The following is an 11,553-nucleotide window of genomic DNA, read 5'->3' as shown; positions in this document are numbered from 1 at the left end:
AGGTCCACATCGGAGGCAGCTGTGGGAGACAGCGCTGCTGCCTGGGGGCCACTCAGGGCGAGGCCAAGCCCGTGCCGATCTGTTCTGACCCTGACACCTTGCACTGACAGCGCGGGGCCTTGGTTCACAGACGGGCGCCTCCAGGAGCCTCTGGGGAAAGCTGCAGGCCAGCTCTCTTCAGCCACTCACAACTGCTGTGGACTCACTGCCGTTTCACCCAGGAGCAGCGCCGACACAGGGCCTTGCTCGCGAGGGGTCAGAGCGAGCAGGACTGTGGGCCTCTGCCTGCAGGCGCCGGCTCTGAGTGAGGAGGCATCAACTTTTCAAGTTTTAGTCCACAGGACAAGGGACAGAGAGACAAAGGGAGAGTACAGAGGACTGACTTTGCCTATATTCTATATTTTTAAAATCTATTTATCTACTATCTATCATCATCATCTATCATCTATCTTCTATCATTAATCTATCGAACCATCTGTTATCCATCATCTATCTTTCTATCCATCTATTATCTATCATCTATCAATCTATTTATCATCAATTGATCAATCCATCCATCTATCCCCTACCTGCCCCATGACCCCTAAGATGTGCAGCCTGAGCTTATGCTGATGGGAATGCTTGAGTCAGCTCTTGGATTCCCCGAGGATCCGAGCACACAGCTCTGCTCCAAAGCGAAGGATCAGGGGCTCAGATGAACAACTTCTCTTGATGCAGAGAGTATCAGACTCTTCACAGGCATGTGCTGGTGACCCTGGGCCCACAGCAGGGCTGTGCCTGCTGTCCCAAGGCTGATTGGGGCCCAGTGCCTGTGGCTCCCTGGGCTGCTCTGAGTCCACTTCCTCCTGGGGCCCCACACCCTGCAGGCCCCCTGCCCAAGCTGAGCCTGTGCTCCACTAGCACTGTGGATGGAGGGGCCCTCAGTCCTGGCTGTGCACCAGGCCAGCCTCCGTGCTGTGGGCCAGGCCTGCGCCTCCTGTGCACGCTGCACACTCCTGGCCATGCACCCTGTGTGTGGGTGTCAAAATGCCACTGATTTCTGGCATTTGACCTTGGGCAAGTGGCTCAACCTTTTGCTATCTCTATTACCTCAAGTCAAAAGATGGGAGTACAGAAGTGGCCATGTCCTGGGGTGACTGCAAAGATGAGGTCAGCTTTATGGGCACACCATCAGGTGTAGCTCCAGCAGGAGGTAAGCTTCGGGAACATGGGTGCTACCCACTCCACTGCAGCGCTTAAGCATTAATAGTAAAGTAATAGGTACATTCAAACACATAGAAAATAGACATTCGGGACTCCACAATTATCTACCGTAAGTGTTGGCTCCAATAATTTAATACTAGAAAAGTTTGGAAGCAGAAATAACTCATTACCCAATAAAGCCTCTGACACACTCTTAAGTAACATTACATTCTGCTAAACCATTCAGGGACCAGACAACAAATGATTGATGTCTATTTTTTATAACTTTGATAATAAATTTACTAAATCTTGGGCAACATTCATGGAAAAGAGTTTTTGGAGGAAAATCTCTTTCAAGTTCATCTAGCTGATCATGAATGGTCAGCAGGGACATCCGGGATGAGCCGGCCCCTGGGCACTAGCAATGTCAGCTGTGGCTGTGACTCTTGGCAATTTAAAATCACAGTTATGACCCCAACTCTGTGGGTTATCACCGTTTCTATGCAGAAATGGCCCAAAAATGTACTTTTAAAATGTGAGACATACAAAAACAGGAGGTGGGACTGAAAAATATGGTGAATATATAAAAAATATATAGTAAGACATTGTCTTAATCCCTCAAAGTCTTCATTCCTGCTTTGAACACTTTCTTCTTTTCTTTCCTTTTTTGAGTCAGTGTTTCACTATGCAGTTCAGGGGCTATCCCTGAACTCACTAGGTAGCCCAGACTAACCGTGAGCCACAGGGATCCTCCTGCCTCAGCCTCCAGAGTGCTGGGATTACAAGCGTTTGCCACCATGCCAGGTGCTTCAAGCACTCTCATCCCACTGCTCTCTGCAGCGCCTCTGGAGTCTTCCTTCCTGAGGCCTCTAGTGGGGCTGTCTTGGGCACCCAATGCCCTGGATGGGCGAAAAGACTTTTCCCTTCAGGGTCGTTTTGACCTTGGGAGGAGCCAGGAGGACATGGTGCCAGACTGCGTGATGCAGGTGGATGAGGGCACGGTCTTGTTTTTGCAGCTGCCTGTCTGCGGGGTGGCACTTGGCAGCAGCAGTCACTGTTATAGGTCACCCGGGTAAAGACACGAGTGTCCCTAGTGTGTGTCAGGTAGGTGAGTGGCACTGGAGTCCATTCTAAGCGCGACAGCCACAGTCCCCTTCTCACAGAGCTTCTGGGCCACAGTGGGCACACTTGCATCAAGTTATGAACAGTGTAGCTGGACCCAGAGGACGGTCTCGAGACCAGGCAGTCTCGGGGTAGGGCAGGGAAGTGGTGGGCAGAAAACACATAGGGTGTTGAAGAGGAGTGATGTGTGAGGAAGCCTGCTTCAGAAGAGGAGCTGGCCGTGCTAGGAGAAGGGAGCCCCGGAGGGGACAGGCCTCGCAGCCAACTCGCACGCACCTGCAGCTCCGCGTGGTGCACCTGCGCGGCAGCCGTGGCCACCTGGTCCTCCAGCCCGGCCAGCTCAGTGTCCTGGGTGCTGCTGTGGATGCTGCGGGCGGCGCCCTCCAGCTCGGCAAGCTGTCCCTCCAGCCCGTACACCGTGCCTGCCGTCAGATACACCTGTGGAGAGAGCCTGCGCTCAGGTGTGCCCCTGCAGGATGACCCAGGGACCGGGAGGCAGGCAGGGAGGGGCGGCCACCCTCACTGACACCCCATCACGTCCCCACCTTCTGTCAGAGACAGGCAGGTCGTGAGTTGCCTGTGACGAACCTGAACACAGCGCTTGCCCAGGACTGGCAGGCAGCACCTCAAAGGGACAAAACCCAGCTCATGCCTGGGCTTGCCCAGTGAAAGTTTTGGTTGGCATTCCGTAATTGAGCAAAATTCAGAAAACACGAAAGGGGTGAGGTACCTTAAAATAATTACCAATTTTGAGCAAATCACCACTGATTAATGACCTTTTGCTTGTTTAAAATGAGTTAAAGGAATTAAAATGAACTTGAAGACATTCCTTAGAAGAAAGAAGCATGACAGGAGGAGCATGTAGAGTCTGTGTCAGTCAGGGTAACCTCCTGAGAGTAAGTTAGATAGAGTAATTGGAAACAAAAGATCTTTTTTTGTGGTACCAGGGTCTGCACTGCACTCCACCCCCAACCATTTCCTTAGTTTTCACTTTGAGATAAGGTTTTACGAGCCACCAAGTTGCCCAGGCAGGGCCTGAAGTTGGGATCCTCCTGCCTCAGCCTCCCACAGTGCTGGGATACGGGCCACCACGCCTGGCCAAGATATATTCTGGCAGGAGGGTAGAAGGCGATTTTCACAAATGCTTCCTCAGCCTACTCAGCCCTGGGTGGTGTGTACACGAGGGCAGCCACTCACAGGTGGGGCTCAGTGTGCAGCAGACACATGGGGCCTGGCGCTGGCACTCAGGTAACTCCAGTGAGACTGCAGGAGAGCTGGGTGGTGCCGGTGCCCGTGCAGCCAGCTGCTCCCAGCTTTGCACGGGCGAGGCCTGCGGGCCCGCATGCCGCTCCTCCCGCGACTCTGCCCCGCAGGGCCTGTGCCACATCTGCAGCAGCCTGCCCCTGGCGAGTGGGCAGCCCTCAGCTGAGCAGCGGAGGAGCTGCCTGAGTCTTCACTGTCAGAAGCAAGGGCGAGGCGTCCGGTTCAGTCCGTGCAGAGGCGCCCAGCAAATCCTGCTTCCCTGCACAAACTGTCGCTGTGAATGTGACGCGACTCTCCCTACATGTGTGTCAGATTAAGCTCACGACGAGAGGTACCACCCGCATCCAAGGTACAAAGTGCAGTCATTCTTTTAAATGTATTAAAATTTTGAAGAAAACATTTGAAGAGATAGAAGGAAGTTAGAGCACTTTGGAGTTTATCATCTTACAAGTTTAGTTTAAATGTGTACTTTAAAAACTACATAAAATTATTTTGATAATGAAACAAAACTTGACTTGAACCATCTAAGCACGGGGAGCGGAAGTGTGGCTTGGTGGCCCTCGTTTTGCAGAGACGCTGCCGGTGCCACCCCACACTGTGTCCCCTGGCTGCTGTCCACATTTCCAACATGGTCGTCTCCCTAGCTCCCCACATGCCTGGGAAGGCCAGGGTCTCTCCTGTGTCTGTCCCCTCGAACACACCCTCCTACAGAGGGGGACAGCAGAGCCTCATTTGGGCTATGGCCCCAGCCAGCCTGGAGTGCACAGGCTGGCACCACACAGGCAGAGGCTGAGGAGGAGGGGACCGCGGCTTGCTAGGCCCGGGTTTCTGTGACGTAATGCCCGAGCCGCGGTGCAATCCCCGTGCCCAGTGTGGGAAGGTTCTCCACCGTTGGAGGGTCCTGCAGCTTCCTACATCCATGCTGGGAGGAGAGGACCCTGGGCGTGAGCCTGGGGGTCCCCTGGCCTGGGGACACTGGCTTCCTGGTGCCAGCTGGATGCCATGTGTCTCAGGGTTCACACTTCAGCACAGAGCTGCAGTCAGAGCCACTGCAGTGGACTGGGCGTTCAACACTGACTCAGCGCTGGCGGGAGCTAGTGGGTGCCACGGGGCAGACATGTTTTGTGGCCTCACTTGCAAAGACCATGGCCCTTTCAGGCCCAGCTGCTGACCCTACGAGCATGGGTGGCTTTCTGAAAGGCTCGCAGGAGGGAGGGCAGTGCTGGGAGGCTCCACAGCAGTCTCTCTCAGGCAGAGCACACCGGGCCCTGGAGCTGCAGGCCTGCTTGGTGCTGGAGCCCTGGGAACACCTCGGCCTTCCTCCAAGGGGCTGGGCTCATCTCGCAAGCTCCTCTGACCTCGGAGCACCCTGGGGTGAAGCGTCTGGGAGACGTGCTGCTTTGGGGACCAGGGAGGACATAGCTGCCGCTCACGCTCACACAGGCAGGAGCCTGCCGCCAGCCCAGGGACAGCTGCAGGCACTGGATGCCACCTCTCAGGGACAGTGGGCTCAGGGAGGGGACTTCACCTGTCACAGTGCAGCGAGGACGAGGCAGGTGCGTTCAGGTGGGGCTGAGGGAGCGGGGCCCTGGGGAGGCCACAGGTGCTCCCCGTGCCAGTGGGTGTTCCTCCACTCTCTGTCCTCAACCCTGTATGCCTTTGCTCCCTGTGGGCCTGGCCCAGGGCAACTCTTGTCACCTTGCTGGTGGCTGGCTGGCAGGACACCAGCAGGTGGTTAAGGCGGAGAGTTAGCTGGGCATGGTGGCGCATGTCTGTCTTACTCTGAGAGGCTAAGGCAGGAGCACTGCAAGTTCAAACCTACCCTGAGCAACTTAGGGAGACTCCGCCTCAAAATAAGAAGGGCTGGGAGTGCAGCTCAGTGCTGCAAGGGCTCCAGTCCAGTCTCCGGAACTGTCAAAAGTGTCAGGGCAGGAAGCAGAAGGGAGTGTTTCCTTCCCTCCTGTCCTTGAGGGTTATGGCTCCCTCAGGGCTCAGGGGCTGTTGCTCTGTGGGCTCTGGTTTCACAGTTGAGGGGCACAATTCCCTGGTGTGGCTTTCCTGGTGGGAGCCCTCCTTGCACCTGCCACCTGGGGTAACTTCCTCCGAGAGGCCAGCTCCTCCCCAGCCCAACCCCAGCATGGGTGTAACCCTAGGATGAATTCTGCCTGGGGACTAAGTGTGCTAACCCGCGTGCTTGCCGTTCCCAGTGGGGAGGCAGCGGGCCTGTATTTGAGGGCACAAGCAGATTGTGGAAGTGGGCTGGGCGTATGGGTGGGGTGTTCTGTGTTTAATCTCCTGTGGCCCTGAAAGCCTAGGCGTGATTTTCAAGGTGAGCATTCTTGCTGCAGAGTGCAGGCCCATGGGAGGTGAGGAAACACACTGTCCTATTTCCCACCACTTAGTCCCCAGGCAGAATTCATCCTAGGGTTACACCCATGCTGGGGTTGGGCTGGGGAGGAGCTGGCCTCTCGGAGGAAGTTACCCCAGGTGGCCGGTGCAAGGAGGGCTCCCACCAGGAAAGCCACACACACGGTGGGTGTGGACAGCAGCACCTAACCCAGGGCCGCTTTGAGATCCGGCCCCGCCGTACGCTGCTCAGCCAGTACCCTGGAGCCAGCAGCATACATCGCACCCAGGGCCCTGTGACTGGAGTCAGGGGGAAGGCAGGGCCCTCACGCCAACTGGACACCCACAGAACCCCAGGACATGGAGAGGCTGCTTTGAGGTGCCCCTTGAAATGGCTGTAACTTGGGACAGGCGAGGGCAGGGGTCAGCGATGGGTCCAGCCTGGTGGCCCAGGTTCTAGTTCCTGGGGGCCGAGAGTGTGGGTGCAACCCAAGCACGACTGACCGAGCCGGAAGAAATGTACTCTCAGGCCCTCTCAGTTGAGTCGGACAGAAAGACTGAGGTTTATAGGCATGCTTAACCTCCCACTTGGGGTGAAATGATCCTTCCTCGGAAAGGGCTCCACCCACTGATGGCACCATTCACCAGGACATTCGTGGGGCCTGGCTCCTTCCCGGGCCAGGTGGGGCTCTGGGCCGGGCTCCACCAGGAGCCTGTACATCTGGAGTGCGGCACCTCTCTCCTGGGCAACTGTGCTTTTCCCTGCCCAGTAGTGGACGATGCTGGGAAGCTGCCATGGTGTGGATTGCAGACGTCCCCAGAGGCCAGCTGCTGGCTGCGCAAGTGACCAGGTCACAGGGAGCTAATCTGGGAGGAGACGCCCATCGGGAGGTTGCGGTGCTGCCTTGGAGAGGTGCCTGCCCCGCCCTGCCTCCCTCCCGGACACTGGGAGTTGGCACTTTGCCACTGTACGCCCCCCAGGAAGCTTGCCTCGCCAGCAGCCCTGCACTGAGCCCTCAGAAACTGCGAGCTCCAGAGGGCAGGGCCTGTCCTGCTCCAGCGCCCATCTCTGTCTTGGGCTTGCTGAGTCTTCTCTTCCCGAGGCCAGTGTGGCTCTGGCGTGAGCTTCCGTCTGCTTGTGCAGGCCCTGGGTTCCACCTTAGCACCAAGAGAAAAATGGCTTTGTCTTCTATGCATGGAAGGGAGAAACTTCTGAGGGCTCCAACAGATATCACCGCACCTCAAATTCCATCTAGAGCACCAACCGCAGAAGTGACTGAGGAGAGGAAAAGGAGCTTGGTCACTAGAGTTTGCTCCCGGACGTGCTGCCGGTGGAGCAGGTTGCAGGCCTCTCCCTCCTCCGGCCACCCTTCCCTGTACCTGGGCAAGGCCTTCTCTTGGTTTCCAAGGCAGGGAGACTCTGGACCACCCTGCGTGTATTTCTTCTTCTCTAGGACAGGGAGTGGCTATGTAGTCCAGGCAGGCTTTGAACTCACCGTGTGGCCCAAACTGGCCTTGAGCTCTGAGGGCTCCTCTTGCCTCAGCCTCTTGTGATTGCAGCCGTGTACCCACACACCCAGCTGAGTGAGACGCAGGCGTTCTGGCAGAGCTCTGTCCCCAGCAGGACGTCCTTCCTTCTCTGCTTTCTAAAGTGTCCAGAAGCCGCAAGTGCCTTGTCCCGGGGGCAGGGGTGAAGGGAGCGCACAGTCGGGTTGGAGCCACTTCTGGCAGCTCCTTCTGGGTCTCTCGAGGGGGCTGCTTTACACAGTGGTGAAAGCCAGTTACCCAACACGTGCAGGGCGCTTCCGCGCAAGCATCGCTCAAAATGAATTTCCAAAGAAGAAGTGCAGTGTTTGGCCCTCTTACTGAGGACCAAGTAGCTGAATGTGTCTGGGGCCATTTGGGGCATCTTCTGTTCTGTTCCGTTGGCCCACGAGCCTATGTTCATGCCAGTACCATGCTGTTTTCATCACTGTAGCGTCGTTATATAGCTTGAAATCAGGTGTTATGATGTCTCCTGTTTTGCTCTTGTTTTCCAAGATTACTTTTGCTATTCTGGGTCTCTGCTGGTTCTTTAGGACAACTTCTAGGACTCTTTTCTCTAGTTCTGCAAGGAGTGTTGTTGGTATTTTCATTGTGATTGCATTAAACATGAGGATAGGTTTTGAGAGTATGGCCACTTCGACGACATTGGCTTTGCCTATCCAGCGCATCCTTTTATTTTCTGATGTCTTTTTCAGTCCCCTGTGTCAGAGTACTGTGGTTTTCATTGTAAAGGTAGGTAATATAGTCTGTTCAACAAATAGTGCTGGGAAAGCCAGTTGTCTATATGTAAAGAATGAATCTGGACCCATATCTCTCACCATGTAATAAGCTAAAATAAAAATGGATCAAAGATCTAAACATTAAAACAGAAATATTGAATCTACTTGAGGGTTACAAAGGCAAAACACTTGAAGTCACAGGTGTAGACAAGGACTTTCTGAACATACCCCCAACCGCATAAGAAGTAATAGCAAGAATCAATGAAGTGGGTCATATCAAATTAGAAAGCTTCTGCACAACATCGGAAACACTCATAGAGTGAAGAGACACCCCACAGAATGGGTGAAGTTTTGCTAGCTACTTCTGAGACAGAGGATTAATATCTAGAATATGCAAATAACTTAAAAGCAATTATATCACCAGAACAAATGACTCAGTGAAGAAGTGGACAACTAGAATGCACAGACACTTCTCAGAGGAAGAAGCACAAATGACCAATGAACATGAAAAAACACGCAGCATGTCCAGCTACTAGAGAAACGCAAATCAGAACAGCACTAAGGCTGCACCCTGCACCAGCAAGAGCAGCAATCATCACCAAGTCAGAATAACGGATGGCGTGGTGCAGGGAAGACGGAGCCCTCCTACCCTGTCGGTGGGAGTGGAAGCGAGGGCAACCACTATGGAGTGCGGGTGGGAGGTTTATCACAGAACTAAAGTCAGGAATTGGGCTTCACACCCTCCCCTTCTAGACTTCTTCCCCAAGAGCTGAAGCTGTCCCTGCAGCGGTGCATGCACACCCGTGGGGACAGCTGCAAGGCGCATGATATTCCCATCTGGAAGCAGCTGAGTACCCAGCAGCAGAGAACGGACCAAGAAATGTGGTATCTCTACGTAGTGGAAGACTACTCAGGCACAGTGAAGGATAAATTCCAGGCACTTGTAGGGAAATGGATGCACCATACAATGTCGAGTGAAGTCAGTCAGACGTAAGAGCTTAATACTGTGTATTTCTCATCCACATAAAGCAAAGTGCAGATAAAGAACAAAACGAGGATGGACAGAAGGGAAAAGGAGCCCCTGCCAACAGGGAGTGTCCAAGAGACTGTGGACCAGGGCACAGGGCGGGAAGGAAAGCAGCCAGAACGAACCTGTGCCATGCAGGGGACCTGCCAACCTCAGTGACCAGTCAGCACGTGAGCCAAGACTATGATAAAACAAGAATACATTCGATCCCTGGCACCACATGCTGCACCAGCCCCACCCCTGGGCATGCTGAGCTGGCAGTGGAGTCCGGGCATGGTGGCACAGGCCTGTAATCCCAGCACTAGGGAGGCTGAAAACAGGAGGATCACTACGAGTCCGAGCTGCGTAGTGAGACCCTGCACAAACAAACAAAACACAAGAATGAGATGAGGCTCAGAGGAGGCAGGAGGGAGGATATGGTGGGAAGGGGCTTAAGGGAAGAGCTAGCTGGCTTATGCCTGTGCACTGGTCTCCAAGGCGACTGCAAACCCCATGGACTGCAAACGTCCTAATAAAATTTTTAAAAATGTAATTTCCAGGCAGGCGATGGTAGGTGTTTTCCTTTTGAGGGGCTGGTGTGTGGACAAGGGTAGGGCTGTCCTGTGCATGTGGTGACAGCAGCTGGGTCCACCCATGGCTGAGGTCCACTGGGGCACAGCAGCAAATGACCAGGTCGGAGCTTGGCAGGGAGGGCAGGCTTTCTGGCCAACATGGTGTGTGGGGGCTGGGTGGCTCGTTAGCCTCTTGAGGGTGCACAGCAGGCACGGGGCAGTAGCTGGGGTCCTGTGGGCTCCTGTTCCTTCCCCATAGGGCATGGGTAGCCTCCTCACAGACCCTTCGCCCTCCATACACACCCTTGCTAACTGTTAGCCAACACTGGGCCTTTCCCCCGCCCATCTGCATGCTTCTTTATGAACCTATGTTGTCCAGAGACCCCTGTGTGGCTGGCACAGCCAGAGTCCCTGACCTTCGCCTGTGACCGTCCTTGGTGTCCACTGGGCTCCTCATATGTGCCTGCTCTCCGCGACATTGACAGAGCTGACTCCGCCCTCAGCACCTCATGGTTTCCCCACCCTAGCGTGCTTACGCCTTCAGTGCTCATATGTGCCTGCTCTCCGCGACATTGACAGAGCTGAGTCCGCCCTCAGCACCTCATGGTTTCCCCACCCTAGCGTGCTTACGCCTTCAGTGCTCATATGTGCCTGCTCTCCGCGACATTGACAGAGCTGAGTCCGCCCTCAGCACCTCATGGTTTCCCCACCCTAGCGTGCTTACGCCTTTAGTGAATTTTCCATCCCCTGAGCCTCACTGTCTGGGCCACTCCCCTCAGGCGCCTGTGCAGAGCCTGTGCTTTCAGCCTGTGTGGGCCCTGTGCTGGCCCCAGGCCCACCGCAATAGCTGAACGGTGTAACAGTGTCACTGTACCACTGTACACCAGCAAACCCAGGCTGCAGCCACTCCTGCTCACTGCAGAGAGCATCCTCTGGGGACACTGTGGCACAATCACTGAAGCTCCTGCTGGCCAAGGAGGACTGGTTCCTGCCCTGGGTCAGGACAGACTCTGGCCTAAGCCCTCTCCCTGCTATGACTGTCTCTCTCAGCTGCTGGCCTCAGACCCTTGTCCCAGGCTGTTCTGGGGCTGAGGACACATGTGGCCTCCCACCTCACAGCCACCCACAGCCACCCCTGCTGGCCACGTCTGCCCTTACACTCTCCTCCAGGGAGGTCAGCTGCTCCTCCAGCCTCGCCCGGTCTGTCCCGAGAGGAAGCGGCCTCTCCTCCCTGCCCGTGGGTGCGGGCGGGAGCCCCCAGGGCCCCGTGGACTCCGCGATCAGCTCCTCAGTGGCTGTGATGACTCGCAGGACTTCTGTGGAGATGTTGCAGAGAGAGACGGCAGAGAACTTCTGTTTGGGCCAGCAACAGAAGGGGACAGAAGACAAGAACAGCACGTTAACACCGAATGACGCAGGAGCCCTTGGTCACGTGGTGCTCACCAGGAGCCCCACTGCCACAGAGCCAGGTGAGAGCCGGTCCTGCCTGTCCCGAGGGGCGGGGTGTCCCTCTCTATCCCCACCCTGGGCTGAGTGTGCTCTGCTCCCCATGGACAGCCACGGCCACGACAGTCCCCACGTTCACTTCCTCTGGCCACGCAACCCTGGCCTGGAAGCTCCCTGTGGCATCGAGCTGAGACAGCGCCAAGGACTGAGTTGGGGAGGGTGCTGGCCAGCGTCCTCCTTCACGGACACTGTGCTTACCCTGCACCTGCCCTCACTGTTCATCCTCTCCCGGCCTCCCTGGGGCCAGGGGTCTCTGCAGAACCTTTACCTTCCCACTGGGGGAAACTGAGAC

The 11,553-nt window shown here is 55.6% G+C and overlaps 1 protein-coding gene across 3 annotated transcripts in view; it reads right to left on the bottom strand.

Moving 5' to 3' along the window:
• The window catches only part of Myrip (myosin VIIA and Rab interacting protein), a 173,579-nt gene that overhangs the window by 6,470 nt on the left and 155,556 nt on the right, over nt 1-11,553 (bottom strand). Inside the window, exons 11-12 of one of the 3 annotated variants that reach the window (XM_023700819.1) lie at nt 10,914-11,108; nt 2,581-2,742 (exon numbers count right to left, since the gene is read on the bottom strand). In XM_023700819.1, coding sequence (XP_023556587.1) covers nt 2,581-2,742; nt 10,914-11,108 — 357 coding nt within the window. The remainder of the gene's footprint in view (nt 1-2,580; nt 2,743-10,913; nt 11,109-11,553) is intronic. The other 2 variants (XM_023700820.1, XM_023700821.1) reach the window with 2 other exon arrangements.

This window comes from Octodon degus, unplaced genomic scaffold (assembly GCF_000260255.1).
Source record: "Octodon degus isolate 3935 unplaced genomic scaffold, OctDeg1.0 scaffold00126, whole genome shotgun sequence".
Classification (NCBI taxonomy): Eukaryota; Metazoa; Chordata; class Mammalia; order Rodentia; family Octodontidae; genus Octodon; species Octodon degus.
This window is presented reverse-complemented; position numbering and strand designations above follow the sequence as displayed.